At 37.3% G+C, this 16949-nt stretch overlaps 1 protein-coding gene across 1 annotated transcript in view; it reads left to right on the top strand.

Annotated features, from left to right (window-relative positions):
- The window catches only part of LOC131679830 (probable serine/threonine-protein kinase roco5), a 567409-nt gene that overhangs the window by 130104 nt on the left and 420356 nt on the right, over positions 1–16949 (top strand). Inside the window, exon 3 of the mRNA XM_058960578.1 lies at positions 7405–7461. Coding sequence (XP_058816561.1) covers positions 7405–7461 — 57 coding nt within the window. The remainder of the gene's footprint in view (positions 1–7404; positions 7462–16949) is intronic.

Here is a 16949-nt window from a genome sequence, read left to right as displayed (position 1 = left end):
CTTAAATAGCTGGTTATTGTTCAATCCTCGCTTTACGAACAAAAGGTTGAGGAATGTGGCCTAACGGTTAACACACGCACAAAAGAAAATAAAAGTCCAAACCTCGAAGAGGCAGAGAATGGCAAAATAACCTTGAACGCGGATTACTGCACTGTTCTTTTTCCAACAGACCGAAAACAAAACACTTCTATCTCGATCGAGCGATGCGTAGAGACTGAGCGTAAATTTGTGCGTTTTGCGCTGCGCCACCTGCCTTGGAGCGATCCCTACAATCTGCCCAGATACGAAGATCGTTGCAACCTCATTGGTCTTGAAACACTGTCTTTGCGCCGCAATGTGACCAAAGCGTCTTTTGTCTCTGATCTGTTATTGTCTCGCATTGACTGCCCTGATTTACTCCGTCTTCTCAACATTGATATTCGCCTCCGAAACCTTCGTTCCTACTCTTTTGTACGTCTTCCAGTGTCTCGTACTAATTATGGCAAAAATGAACCCGTCAGTAGCATGTGTAGAGTGTTCAATCAATGTTACAATGTCTTTGACTTCAATTTGTCTCGCACTTCTTTAAAAAAATTGTTTTCGCGCACCCTTTCCCAAACCTGATAGTGTTAGCCAATTTTTTATGTTAATGTTAATACTTTACCTATGTAAGATAGAGTTTAAGAAGTGTTTATTTTAAGCAGTGTTTAGTGTTAGTCATTGTATCATTTGGTTTGTTTGTTAAATGTTGATACCTAAAAGATAGAGGTTTTGTGCCTACGGGAGAAGGAGCTTTTGAAAATCCACTCCCGCGGCTTTTTCCCTCTCAATAATAATAACTACGTTCCAATCGTTCCAATGGTTTTCTGAAGTACGTGAACGTAACCCAATTAGATTCATTCAACAGTGCAATAGAACCATTCTGGTTTCATTTATCGCAAGTGTTTGTCAAAGTGTACAGTATGAAGTTGTTTACAATTTATCATATTCTTAGCTAATGTTACTAATAAAAGTTGGATATTTTCGGAATGGGGTTGACGAGTAGATGACGAAAATCAATGAATGAAGCCACTTTGAAAACCAAAATGGCGAATTCCAGTTAAGACATCTCTATAACCTAAAATATTGACATTTTCGAAAAAAGATAATCATAGAATAGATATAGGTATATTAATTTGTGATGCGGATGATATGATTATAGAAAACTTCTCTGAGCCAGAAGACGCTATATTGGCCTTCAAAAGGGCATCGCTCATCTACTCGACAAACCCGCTTAAAAATACCCTCATAGTTTATACAGATATTGTTTGAAATAGCTCCAAGGTACCATTTCTATCATCTACTCATTAAGCCCGTTTCAAAAATTCCCAAATTGTTAAGGTTATCGAGATTATTGTTCAATCGGAAGTCTCCATCCTGGATTTCAAAAAGGTGCCAAATATCCATTTTCATCATGTACTTCTCAAGCCCGTTCCGGAAATACCCATATTGTTAGGGTTATCGATAATGTTGCTCAACCAATGAATTTTGATAAGAATGTGAAGCGAATTTTTTACGATCTAAATCCCAAAAAACGAACTAATTCAATTTACGAACCCTTGGCTTGGTCCGTAAATAGAGGTTCCAGTGTACACATTTGATGCACAAAAATGTGGGAATTGAACTAGATACTTATTCTACCTATTAGTATTCAGCAAAAGTTGAAACTCTTTCTCTCACAACTCTCTGTCTCAGTCTTTCTAACAGCAGACTTCGCTGTTGGATCCCATTCATCGCATTCGGAATGTTTTCTCTCTGAATGTTAGCGCAAATGTAACAACTGATTCCAAAACCGATTCAGAAACCAATAAAGAAAATTCGTGCATCCAGTGCCTCAAAATCATCAACATGTACCAACAATAAGAAACAAGGCAGCATCAGTGGTGCGAAATTTTACATTCAGTTGCCTATTTCTGATTAATTTGCTGAATTCAATATTCAGTTTCAATGCTTCCCTCATTCATTCACTTCCAAACTGACTGAAATTTTATGCAGAATCGAATGGTAATATAAATTATAAAAATATATATAGAAATATAAATTCATTCACAAACCAAAGCATTCATTTGTTATTATGTGGACAGTTTGAAGGCAGAAGTTCTTTTACATTTTCGAGCATAACTGAACTGCATAATCTATATCTGGTGCACTTTTGCTTGATGATCTCAGAGCGGACGGACGAGGAGAACAAACAAACCTTCGATTCATCGCGGCGGGAATAAATAGAATTTTATTTCTCTTTCAAGCTCACGCAGGGATGTAAATTTGTCTAAGCTCTGATTCTGGGCAGCATTAACGATGGTAGCATTAACGTGCGTCAAGGGAGCATGAACGATGGCGATATGGACTGTATGACAACGTCGCAAAAAAGGATTCCAATTGCAATGGCAAGTCGGACGTAAGCCATTCTGATGGCCAGCCACAAATATTCCTTTATTAATTTTTATTTTTTCCATCTATTACATGTTTAAAATACTGACGACTCTGTTAAGCTAACGCATTGAATCGTGTCAAATAAACAATTTTCATAAAAAATAGTTTAATTGAAACGGTTGCATCCGTGTAATTTCTCTAATCGATACTGAAATAAGAAGTCATATATGGTAGGGCCCGTCAGTACTTCAAACCCTGGGGTCCGGCGCGGCTCTCGACGGCCCTGCGAGATACGTGACATTGTTCGAAAGATACAATCACTGAAAGAACGGGCCATTTCACAGTGAACTGCATCAAAAATGTTTTTACTGCTGGAAGAAAGCTTATCAAGACGCTTTTTCTGCTGCTTGGAGGTTCTTTCGGTGAAGATTCAACATTAGTTTTTGGCTTCTTTGTCATGGTGTGTCTGTTAAAAGTAACACATTTATGCTTCCAATGCATCTATAGTCAAATTGAACTGCGATAGCAGGTGTACACGTGTGATAATAAGCACCACAGATCTCTGGAACTGAAGGTGGAATAATATAATCAGAAACATCGAACTTTAAGTACAATATTATAACCAGTGATGCTCAATCATCGCCTACGTTGAAGAAGGCTTCACAATCAACGGGATTACGGAAACAATTGGAAAGCATGAAAAACTCATTAAACTCATTGTGAATGCGTAACCGTCGAAACCCGTAATTACTTATTTCATGCATGCATGGCACAACAAGTGATCGTGTCATGTCAGCACCTTTGATAACCTGCACCACCAACAACACGAGACTGGTTCTGAGTGCGTGAGTACATAACGTTTTTTTTGTGCCTATCACCCGGTCTCCAATCACAATTCCTTTTCGCTTGACGCATCTGAATGCACTCTTTGCTCAAACCAAGCGACAAATGTGCAACAAGTGTCAGACAAGTAGGCATCGTGGACTTATTAGTGCTTCCATGAAACTTTGGCATTTTTTTATCCATCATGCATTCTGATCCATATGTATCTACTTCCATCCACCCAGCAGGACCCTTTCTACACAAGTGCAAATGTGGGATGTGACACTTCGTTTGATGGAGTACTTCAACCGCCTTACCAGCACCGTTTATATTACAGTTGGAATTAAATTAAGCGAATAATGCGTTGCTTAGTTTCAGTGTGAGTGATGCGTTCGTTTGCGGTTCATTTCATTTGCATTCTGCTCTTAGATAGATGAGTTTTTTTTGGGATGGGAAAGGTTCAACGTGTGACGAGTAAAGAGATCTGAGATGCACTCGATGGAAGGGAAACATAATTCTTCGTCGTTCTACTTATAGCTCCAGTTTCCAGCTGCATGGTTGGAGAGTCGACATTTCTTTTCTGTGCAATATTTTTCACTCTGTTGATGTAAATCTTCAACCCACTTGTGAAATCAAAGAACATATTGTATGGGTACAAAATCCTCAAGAGTTTGTACAAATGTTGCAAATGCCGCCTATTGTTCATAAGCCAATGATCAATCTTTCCCATGACAGGGAACCAAACCATCCACGGAATTGCAGCAACATTTGAAAACATAAAGAAAACTGAGGACAGTTGGTGGTAGGGGTGAGCAACCTTGTTTATTTCGTTTGTATTGAACAGTTTGCACCGATGATCATTGTTTAATACAATGTGTATGTGATGTGTAATATATTCTATAATGTGTTAATGGCATTCAATTTATTTTTAAGGAAATTGTATTTTCTTTCAACATCAACATCAATATTATCGTTTGGCTACAACCATAAATGACGTAGCATTTTTTGAGTGATTTTTAACACCACCCTCCCTCATCGTAGCATTTCGTCACAAAACCTGTACATACCCCCTGGTAATTACGTAACTTAACGATACCCATCCCCCTCCCCTTGTCACAGTAAAAAAATTAAAAAAATAAAAAACGATGTTAGTTAGATGAAACGGGTCAGATTGTCGTGACATCAGGTCAACTACCAGCAGAAGACAAAGGATTCTTCACATTTGCTTTCGATCATGTCCATATGAGCCTGCCTAAATTTTCGTTCCAAGTTTCTATATTTTTAACCTATCCTTCTTTCAACTTCATAGCTTTCGTTTCTCTTAGTCGTAAATTGGCCGAAAATAGCCAACCAAATTGATACAGTAGAACTTTGCGGCAATAAAAAATGTAACAAACATTTTTTATCAGTTTATTTTTAAGACAACAAAACAATAAATTCAGTATTATCGTGTAGATTTTGTAGTAAAAATATATGCTAACCTCCAATTTATACGCAACCTTCCAAAAAATGTTTGCTCTAGTATGAGCTAATTTTGAGGTATACATAAATACTGTGGGATTTTTTTATTGAATTTTTAGCTTTCAGTACCACGGTGTTCCTAAAACCGTTATTAACAAAAAATGACCATAAATTTGTCACACGGCATTCGAAAGATACAGTATCCAAGCATCTTCTCAGTGAATTTCAAAATGATCCATCGAGAGATTCGAGAGAAATTGCAATTTGAAGTTTTATGACACGTTTCATAAGGCTACCTGCAAACACCCACGGGTTTGGTCCTATCTCTATAAACAAAAAATATTTGTCTACTTATTTAGTACATGGCATTCGAAGGATATAGTAATCAAGTATATCCCCTGCAAGTTTGAAAATATTTTATCGACGGAATAGAAATTTATAACGGTTTGGATGTGGTATGCGGTCATAGATGGGTTTTCTACCAGACTTCAAGCGTGAATCCATGTTTGTCCATTGACTTTTTAAAGGAAAACCTTACCATTTAATTACATAAATATAATGTTCAAAAGGTGTTATTTATATGGTGCACTGAAAAATTATGAAAATAGGGTTGTCTACCAAACGTTAAATATAATGTGTAAATTTAAAAAAATGGATAAAAGTTGGAATGTTTACTTCAAAAGGCCATATCTCAATGGTTTGTTGACCGATTCTAATTATTTTTTTCATTATTGAACATGTTTCATCGTTAATTTTCATTAAGAAGAATATAAAATAACGGTTTTAGGAACACCGTGTGGCGTAATGCGAAGACGCCTTGTCCGGCCAGAAGACGTACTTCCAATCCGCACGATGCTTCTTTAAGAACGGCTGAATATTTTTCTCAAGACACTCCTCCTGGTACACTTGTTGATTGATGGCCTGACCACTCGGCTTGAACCACGGCTTTGAAATCTATCTGCTCGATATGTCGATGTACAGCATAACTTTTTTTATGCCTAAACTTATATTTTACTTCGGTGGTGGTCGATTTGCGCTGGAATAGTAGCTGGCATGTCTTGGAATGTGGGTCTTCGAGAGCGGAAAGAAATTTCTGTCGTCCAGCACGAACGACATCTCGCGGTAGTTCTTCGTCATGCACCGGCACTGCGATTTTACGATCGTTATCTGCTCGCCCACATACTCGGCAGATCGAGTCTTCTTCGGACAGATGATATCCTCCATCTTGAGGGTTTGGTGAATCAAGTTACGGGAGCAGTGATATTTTCGGCCAACGTCACGGGAACTCGTTCGGTCCTTGTTGTCGAAAAGCTTTTTCAACGCTTCCTTCTTCTTCTTTGTCAATATCTTCGTTAAACGGCTGCTACCGGCCTTCCGCTCCACGCTCAGGGATGCCAGGATCCGGTAAATTGTACTCACGGGCACGTTTTCGTCTCGAAAGTGGTTCTCCGTAAACTTTTTTCCACAATGACCATGCATTTCGTAAAACCGTACAACACGCTCAAGGAGTGCTTGCTGTTACGACGCCATCTTCGATTGAACTGACAGCACCCGAGTGAAAAAAAAAACATGCCACCCATTTCTAGGGAGTCCAGAGAGCAATTCTCTTGGAGAGAAAAAAGTGTACGCTCCTTACTTTAATTACTGAAAGGTATTGAAATCATTCTCATTTTTATTGAACACCCAGTAATTTAAAAAAAAATCGGAAGCAAAAATCTCACAAAATTTACAAGAATCACAATAAACAGGATAATTTGAAAAATACCTCAAAATTCGTGACCAACTAACTTTGGCTGGTTCTTCGACACTCTGTGTATAATGTAAAAAACCGAAAATGAGATTAAGTCATGCCCAAAAAACTTTTTTAATTACATCAAAACTAAGTTGAATTCCTGCAACTTTCCATCAATGTCTTTGGATGGAGAAAAGATGTTTGTAATCTTTTCGCAACATTTTTCAAGAAACTTTTTCTAACTATTGGGATAATGATCGTGACTTTGAATATTTTTTCTTATTTTCCTGATTATTCAAGAGATCTTGGTGTCGGTTACATTAATGTTCAATATATCTTTTCTGGTCTCAATGATCTAGATGCCACTAAAGGCTCAAGACCTGACCTCTCCACCTGCTTTCTTAAACCTTTTGAATCCATCATAAATAAAAACATTTTCAATCAAATCAAACATAAAATAACAAATGCACAGCATGAGTTTTTTAAAGGCCGTTCAACAACTACAAACCTACAAACGTTCCACATAATAAATGTTCGGTCTTATGCGACAATACCGGAAGTCAATAACCACCATATTTACCCGGAGCCCCACGCCTTGATTCTGCGTTTCACTCATCTCGACAAATCACCACGCCAACACTTGAAGTAATAGTTTCTTCTTCTTAACTGACTTTGTAAGTCGCTTCCTGTTTACTTGAGCAGAAGCAGAAAGTACACTGAGTATCATGTCCGTTATCTTTGGTGGCTTGAAATAGCAATACTGGGACCGGCGAACTGAGTGGTTCAATTATTATAGACGATCAATACTCAGTACTGAAACCATATGTAATATTGTACATGTACCTGGTAGTGTCACAATCCAATTCTTGCAACAGTATAATAACAATAAAATAGTCATACTGCATTTAGCGAATCATCGAAAACTAGTATTAATAAATGAGAAAGCTAAAATTACACCACTAGGTACATTAAAATGAATTTTTTTCTTATCATTTCAGGTAATATCTTGAACATCACACCAAAACTTTCCCAAGGACCGATAAGGGAAATTGTAGGTAATCAAAATTTCTATGATACATTTTTTTTGGAGCCAACGACCAATTAGTTAGATGAAAGTGTATAAATATATCAGTAACAGCCGACCTGTTCCTTCACTGTAAATGTAAATCAAACCTAGCTAGCACTTAACAATTTCAACCCGCAGCTGCTACTGATGCTTCCAGGGCCACTCCGGTTTGTATCCACCTGAGCGTGAAAAATCACGCAAATCTTCCACATGGTACTACGCATCATTAAATGATCCGAAAGATAATCAACTGCTAGCTGCTGAAAGTGGAAAAAAGAAAAGAATTAGGAATCAAATTCTAGCTGCGAAAGATTAGAGCAGGCAGGAGAAATATTTCTTTCGCAAGGAAAACGGTTATGGTATATTTACCAGTGAAAGATGGTTTTGGTTTTAAGGAAAGGTTCGACTTCATTTGAATGTTAGAACGTTTTCAAAGCGATTTGAACGGTAATATGAATATAAACTATTATTTTTCAATGTTGTATGTATGTGGGCATAAATAAGATGCTTACACGGAAACTAAAATGTGACAATAATCGGACAGAAGTTTTCGACAATAAAAGACGAAATTATTGTATTAGAAGACTACGTGTGCTCTGATTATATTCCGAATTGAACAATGTATCGCAACACTACATACTCAATTTATTGTCGATAGTTTTCCTAAAGCGCCAGAACTTCTCTCACCGTTGTACCTACATTTTTTAAATCACCAACATCGAATATATTTAAACAACCAAAATGTTTTACGCAAGCCTTTTCCAGCTATAAATACAAAACTGGACTGACTTTTACAAATAAAATACTGTACTTTTGTCTATGCCTGGTTCCATTCTGGAGTTTAGAGTAGCATCAAAAATATCGCGTACAACCACATACAATATTCTTCACCTTCCACCGCAGAATGGGTGGTATAATTCTGGAAAGCTATTAACTACCTTCCGTTCCCGGTCGCAGAAACGTACTTACAATGGCGAAATAAAGATCCGAAATTAATCGTAATTAATTTCGACTTTATAGCCCTGGCTGTTCCGCACCACAGCAGTGGAAGTGCGGGAATGTGCCATCTCGGCTTCCGACGTCGATTACTCATTACCAGACCCGAGCGGCATGACAATTTTTAATAACTGGATTATGCCGTTAAGCGACATGCTGTTCGCGGAACTGACGGAGTTTATGAGTCGACCGCCCGGTTGTTGGCAAAAGCTCTTCCAGCCCGGTTACAACAATAAATTCAGGCCAAACTGTACTTCCCATCCCATGTATTTGTACCGTACAAGCAGACAAGAGGTCGGCCAATTCAGATTGCAGTTAATGCAGTCGATTTCCATTGGAGTGGAAGGCTGACGTCAGAGGTAATATCGATAGCTGTAAAGATGATGGCTAGATTTTTTTTCGGTGAAGAAAGATGCAGAAAGTCTCTGTGTTAACGCATTTAGCTTTGTTTGTGTATCTTGAAAAGTTTTATTACCGATAGCTTTTAACTTCACTAAGCAAATTCCAAAACCCATATCCATTTTGAAATTGCAAATCGGCGGTCTCTTCATAACAGTTCTCATAATATGCTCATATCATTCATTCCCGGAGAATTACTGGTTCTCTCAAAAAAGAAATGACAAATAACGTGACACAATCTACGGTCAAATGGTCAACGGGGGACACAAACAACAATAAAACATAAACAAACGGTATTGCACAGATATGTTGTTGACAGCTCCCCACACCCGAACTCACTTGCTTCTACGTCCCCAGCTGTAGCCTGAACAATACACTGCTACAAGAGCACTACAGTCCCAAAAACGAACATCTTCTTCCAGCCTAATCCGCTCGGCGTTTCTGTTGTTGGTTAGATTACATGGTACTCCACGATTCAAGTTAGCATGGAACAACTGTGCCACGGGAGGGCCGCGGGAAGTATCATCATCTCCACATAGACCGCCGCGCCGGTAAGGCCTCTCAGGCTGGCTTGGCTGGCAATCATAAAGCATACGGTATTATTATTATTATGTACATACCTACCTACCAACCTAATGCCGTGGACGAAACCCGCGAAGAACATCAGGCGGATGCCAAGAAAGAACCTACCCACTAGCTGTGGAACACGGTAAACCGGGCAACGGCGGCACGATGGCGATGGAGTGGCGGTTCCGTCGTCAAGGGGAGGGTGGGGGAGTGACTGAGAAGGCCTCCCATCTCTGACACTGTGCCGCCGTGCCGGGTGAGAAAAGAAGACAGCATAAAGTACAGTAAAGTACAATCATAATGATGATCATAATCATATGGAATGGTTATAGGTTCTGTTCATTTTTTTTTATTTCGTTGCTGTTTCGCGGCTAATGCAGGATAGTTTAGCTCCCTTTGGTTGCTGCCCTATAATGGCGTGTCTTACTTCTTCAGTTAAATCGCTCGACCGTTGCGCGGCGTGTGGCTCTAGAACGGAGGGCGCCGTGCTGCTCCCAATTCCGGACAGAAGTTAATTGTGATTTTTTATAGGCAGCATTTTTTTTTTGCTGAGCGCAATATAGATCTGATGCGGTATTATATCCCACGGTGGAACACAGCTTAGTGCTATATAGTTTGAGCCGTGATTTTGAACTAATTTATTTAGATTTATCACAGTTGAATTTCGATCTATTCGTCTATGATGTACGTAATGAGAATCCAGTACTGAGCAAGCTTGATTCTAATTCTAATCAACTCCAAAGATTTGATACCACATTCTATGATGGAATTTGGTCTTCTATTCCAACAGACTTTGCTGCCAATTACTGCGTAAAGGATAAGTGCAGCTCTAATTCCTCCACCTACTAACACTTAGAGAGAGGGGTGGCAAAACACATTCCAACTAAGGCTGCAAGAAACGAATCCTACAACGGTTGATCTGCAGAAAAGCCTTCTAGTAATATTATTAATGTTAATGCGTTCGAAAATTATTCATGATTCTTTGAAGAAATTTCTTTGTTTAGGAAAGGTGAAACAATCCCAAGCGTGGGTTAGCTACGTACAGTAGATCGGCACAAAAATTTACTTTCACTCACAAGAGTTTTTAAATTCGTATGTAAACATATATGAAATATCGGCAATAGAAGCAATAAATTCAGTAAAAATGCCAGTCTAATCTTATGTATCCTAAAATTCTTCAGATGCATGTAAAGCTAAAGATGAAAAGATCAACATTGCAGAAGACTGCAAAATTGATCCAACTTTGTGGTAAACAGATATTCTAATATAACATTATATCCTACTTCCCCTTTTCCACATGCTGAGAATAGGACATATTCAAAAATTATTTTGAACTTCGACGATAAATAACTTTATCCGGGAACCTGTAGCCATTATGCAACTTTCATCAATGTTGATCATAATCAAAAAAGGTACACGGCATTAAATTTTGAGGTACACAGAGTAACGATGTTATAATTACGAGTTTCCATATAAAAATTATTTGATTACAACTTCACCGTTGGATATTTTTGACATGCTGAATTTACATTTGATGTTTTACATTTCTTACAAAAGAAATGTATAGGATTCGCTCAAACTTTGAAAACTTTTTCCGAGGCCCGGAGGGCCGAGTCTCATATAGCAATCGACTCAGCTCGACAAATTGAGACAATGTCTATATGTGTGTGTGTATGTGTGTATGTACAAAATGTCATGTAATTATCTCAGCAATGGCTGAACCAATCTTAATGAAACTAGTTTCAAATAAAAGGCCTGACGTTGCCATTTGACACTATTATTTTTGATTTTCGATATATTGTTTACTTTCTGAGATATGGGCGATTTTGTCAAAATACAGCAGGTTTTTTGCAAATAACTTTCGAACAATACATTATTCTCCCGCAAATCCGTGCACGAGCGGCGGAGATATTGGTCATTTTGTATTTTTAGTCCTCGCTTACCAATTTCCACTAACTAAAAATGAGATTGTTTCATACAGAGTATTGCTTTACTGGTGTTTTAGGGGCAAAACTAAACCGATTTTGAATATCGGGGTATGAAAACACATCTACGTGATTCAAGGAACTCGATGTTGAGAACATTTTGTGAATTACCTTTATAATAAATGAACTATTTCTCAAAAATCAATATACAAGTTCACTTCACAGACAAAATAATGTGTTGATAAAGAAACAGTGAGTTCTAGTATTTATCCCTTGGATTAGGCATTGCGTTCAATCATGAGGTAAATGTTGGATGGTATATAAATACACAGATCAACAAGTAATTCACCTAGTAGTGAGATAAAAGACTTCTCATATAATTATACTCGTGGCGTCACCGAAAGCAACTGTATGTTTGAAGCCCAAAAATCTAGTGAAAATTTAGCTCTTTTGTAAGATTAAGGTTATACTGGTTATGGCGCAAAAAATACTGCTTACATTATTTATGATAAGAATGTAACAAATCAATATATCATAATAATATACCTATAAAAATAATGTCACTGCATTAACTCTTAACCCCCATTTCATTAAAAATATTAAATTTCAAAATAATGGTACTCAGCCGGGTTCCAACCAAACTTGATGCGGTTTTTTAGAAACGATCACAAAATTTGTCTAGTTTTAAGAACCAAGACCATCTTTCCGGAAATGACCGTTGTTCCGGATATATTGTTGGGAGTACTGAGGTTACCCCCCTTTCCGAAAAACGAAAAACTTTCATACCGGCACAGAAAAAAATATTTTGTTATTTTAAGTTTATTTTCATGCACATATTAGGAGCATGAAAATAAATGTAAAATTAAGTTCCACCACAAATACACACGACTTGTCGTGCTTTCTTCAACGAATTTTATTAGAATTTTGCACGTGGATTGAAAATTACAGTTTCTATAAATGGAAAACCAATGCACTTCAATGTATTTTTACTCGAAAACTGCTGTAAAATGATCGACATGTAATATTACACGAATGAAAGTGTAAAATTGTATGCTGTTTGATGCTCCAATTGATTTTAACTTAATTTTCAATCAAATTTTTGATTCAATCGTTGTATGTTTACATTCGTATTGATTTACATGTCGTTTAAATTTCATTATTTTTTGGTGTGGGTGTTCAAACCCGCACACCTAGAAAAAATCGTGTAAATTTACGTCTTCTGACCCTGACATATACGAGCATCAAAAATGACTTAGTTTTACGTTTAATTTTAATTTTACATGACATTGAATTTCGTAAATCATGTAATTTTACTCCACATATGGCGTTTGTTCTGAATGGCAGTAAGTGTAATTTTATGTCATTGCGCATGTAAAGTATACGTTTCATGTAAAATTAAGCGGAACACGGTAATGTTTTGTCATTTCGTGAATTACGGTTTGTTGAATTGTGTCATGTTTACAATTACGTCAATGATAAAATTCATATTTTTTTGGTGTGCGTCTTGTGACACATAAAACTTCATGATTTTGCAAAACAAATGCATTGGAAAACATTCTGAGGGTTTTGGTCGAATTGGCCACACCCCAGGGTATTCCGGGAACCTGGTTCATCCGTCAAAAAGGACACTTTTGGACCGGTTATAAAACCCACCTTGCGGCATGTCAAACTTCATGATTTTGCAATACAAGTACAGTGGAGGACATGTTATAGCGTAAAATCTTCAAGTTCGATATGACGTAAGTTAGGTTTTGGTGAATCTCTAAATCAAATAATTTACCCAGTGAAATCTAAAGAACTTCAATGAGTGTCGAATGTTCACACGCGAGACAAACAGGTTTTAAAACCGTTCAAAAAGAGTTTTCTTTTTCGGAGGAATGAAATTCAGGTAAAAATTCAGGTTGCGTTCACGATAAAAACACGTTTGACGGATGAACCAGGTTCCCGGAATACCCTAGGATGTGGCCAATTCGACCAAAAAACCCTCAAAATGTCCTCCACGGTACTTGTATTGCAAAATCATTGAAGAATGCCGCCAGGTGGGTTTTATAACCGATCGAAAAGTGTTCTTTTTGACGGAGGAACCATGTTCCCGGAATACCCTGGGGTGTGGCCAATTCGACCAAAACCCTCAGAATGTTTTCCAATGCATTTGTTTTGCAAAATCATGAAGTTTTATGTGTCACAAGACGGGTTTGAACACCGGTATGAAAGTTTTTCGTTTTTCGGAAAGGGGGGGTAACCCCAGTACTCCCAACAATATATCCGGAACTACGGTCATTTCCGGAAAGATGGTCTTGGTTCCAAAAACTAGACAAATTTTGTGATCGTTTCTAAAAAACCGCATCAAGTTTGGTTGGAACCCGGCTGAGCACCATTATTTTGAAATTTAATATTTTTAATGAAATGGGGGTAGAGGACGTAAGAGTTAACTAAAGAAGCAGTGTGACTACAAAACAAGTGGATTTTATTAGTAACCATAGCAACCCTGTTTGAATAGCTACATCGTTATACAAGAGTAAACTGGACTTGCCACCCACCGCTCGCGTATGGCAGATACAGCTATTCAAATAGGGTTGCTATGGTTACTAATAAAATCCACTTGTTTTGAAGTCATACTGCTTCTTTAGTTAATAACTTTTCTCAACGAATTTTCATAAACTTACAATGTTCCCCGAATGTGTTCAGTAGAAGAATACCTTTAGAAATAACTAGTATTCTGATTAATTGATTGATGAGGTTATTTTTTAAGAATTTATTTTTAATGTTAACCGATTTTCCATACAAACTCCCATTTAAACTTTGAAATTTTTGGAGGGTCCGTAGACACAACCGATCGGTACCAAAATTTGCACAATTACTAAGGGCCATTAAAGGAATCAGTAGAGCCTGGTGGAACTAAAAGTCAAAAATTGAACCAGTCTAATACACACACAGACATTTTCCGATCTCGGCGAACTGAGTCAAATGGCATATGATACTCGGCCTACCGGGCTGGGATTAGGTTGACGGTTTTTAGAGTGATTGCATAACCTTTCTATATAAGAGAGGCTACCTTGTATTCCCCCCTAGTTTGAAGGGTTTGACGGTATTGCAAACTTCAGCAAGCATATTGCGCGCATAGTGCTAAAGAACCACTGACAGACAATTGTTTTAAGATGGTTATTGCATTACGCCTCGATAGTAATGCATCGAGAAGACCGAGGGAGCTCATAGGCCTTTTTTATGAGTGGTCGGTGCGCGCTGGCGTGGCCGACTCACGGGTCGATGTGAATTGATTTTTGCTATGGGCCATGTTTGCAACCATTATTCCACAGCTTAATGGCGGGGTTGTTGGACACGGCTAGCAGTGGAGGTCATTGTGTGTCGATTTATCGATCGACTTCGTCATCGTGCTAATTATTTAAGAAATGAAAAAGTAGAAGTCTATTAGTGATAATTAATTATTGTGCTCATATGAAAGTATACATTCAAGTTTGCTATGATTATATACCACATTCGTTACTGATACTTTTTTCATGTATCAGGCAACTAGCAATTGCGAAATTGAATTCTGAAATGATTATGACTTTTATTGGTTTAGTTTTCGATAAAAATACATCGAAAAAAAATCAGTTTGGACAAGGAAAAGTTTTTTTTTTTCGAATAACTTTTTGTTCTTGAAATTGCCCTACTTAAATTTTGGACGGTAGTTAGGGAACATAAAAACCTATCTTGGAACAAAATTTCATCCAAATCAAAGATGGGTTTTTTTAACGACTTTAAATTTTTAAAATCGTTTTTTTTTTCAGTGTATGAGTCGATGAAGAATTTATTCAATATTTTTATTCAACAATTGGACAACATTTTTTTTGTAGAAATTGTCATTTTTAGACTATAGCCATTTGAAAAAAAATGGTAAAAATGTTTGAGACAGTCTAGATCATTTTTGGAAAAACAAAGTATGCAATGTGGCTTTTTCTAATAAAGTTCTCATGTACAGAAAGTTTCATTAAAATCAGAGAGGGTGCTGTCAACATTTGTTCAAGTTGGCGCGAAATTCGTCACCAATGAAAATATAAAATTCAATTCTTATCTATCGAGGGGTGAGCGTAGCGTAGTTGGTAAATCGATTGCCTTGTACGCAGCGCACCTGGGTTCGAGTGCCGACCCCGCACATAGGGTTAGAAATTTTTCATAAGAGACTTTTCTAACCCGAAGAGGCGAATGACCATAAGGTTAAAACCTCTATAATCGAAATAAAAAAAAGAAATTCTTATCGATAGTCAAAGCTTCATTTTTGTGATAAATAAAGGAATTGAAAGAATAGAAAATTTCACTTTTCCAGCAAATATAGCCGAGAAAAATAGCACCAATTAGTGTATGAAAATAAAATAAAAATTCTACAAATATCGAATAGGCAAGTCAAAATGATCGATTTTGTCAAACACCTTTTATGTTTATGTTTATTACCTTCACCAACAAGCCCCTTGGCCCCAATGGTGGTTGCTTAAACTAATTACATTTTAAAATTGACAACATTTTCGCTTTTATAGCATTCCGCGTCCGGTTGAAGTCAAAGGCCGTCGCCACACTGTTAAAAATTCCTTTTATTATTATTTGGCGTTGAACAATTTATTACCACTATTTAGTATAGCCTTTTACAAAAAAGGATGTTCGTGATGGTGGAACTAGATATAAAGCCGACTAGGTCAAAGCCAGGGCCGTAGATAGAAAATACGGGCCCGGGGGTCCAACGTACGGGCCCCTACCACTGTATATTGCCCGTGCATCACAAAGTTAAAGTTTGAAATCCATTGTATTTACTGATATTATGTACCTATATTACACTGAAATTATATTGTTATGTACCAGTTTTTTGCTCTAGTTGTTTGTAGTGCCAATGACGGTAAAAACGGAGGGCTGTTAATACTCTATAGTATTTTGAATACATCTTAGTACGTTTTGGTGACTTTGAAGAGGAATTTTTCGTCAATAGTATTAGTAAAAGTAAAGAAATGGAAAGATTAACAATATAGTACATAATTGCAAAAATTATAAACATTATTTAAACAAAAAAAAATTCAAAACAATCCTTTGTTCAATTGTACAAAAAAACAAAATAAAAGGGAAAACTTTATATTGAAAGTGTGTACAGAAAAACTAAAAATCGCAAAATCAACCACATAAACAAATTAAAGTCAATTGTCAAAACCTATTTTAATCCACCTAGCGGTGCAATTGTGCCTTTTTCATTTCTCTAGACTATAGCACGGAGGCTTTTTATGTTCAACATAGTTGTGGAAATGTCCATTACATTCTTAGCACACTTTGCATTTATACACAATAGCTTGCCAGCCATGAACTTGATGAGCTACGTGTCGACGGTGAAACACTTGAAACAAAAAAATATCGTACTTCATTAGCCTAATCAGTATTAAATCAATGTTATCTGCTTGCTAACTCATTTTGTCATGCGGGGGTGGGTATGTGAGGTGGGCGAAAGTTCCATGAACGAACGACTCCCCAGCTTAAATTGGTTTGCTTTGTGATATAGTGATGGTTTAAAGATGATGGGGTTGATGTGGATGGGTATGAGGGCTGAGGGATG

This window comes from Topomyia yanbarensis, chromosome 2, assembly GCF_030247195.1.
Source record: "Topomyia yanbarensis strain Yona2022 chromosome 2, ASM3024719v1, whole genome shotgun sequence".
Classification (NCBI taxonomy): Eukaryota; Metazoa; Arthropoda; class Insecta; order Diptera; family Culicidae; genus Topomyia; species Topomyia yanbarensis.
This window is presented reverse-complemented; position numbering and strand designations above follow the sequence as displayed.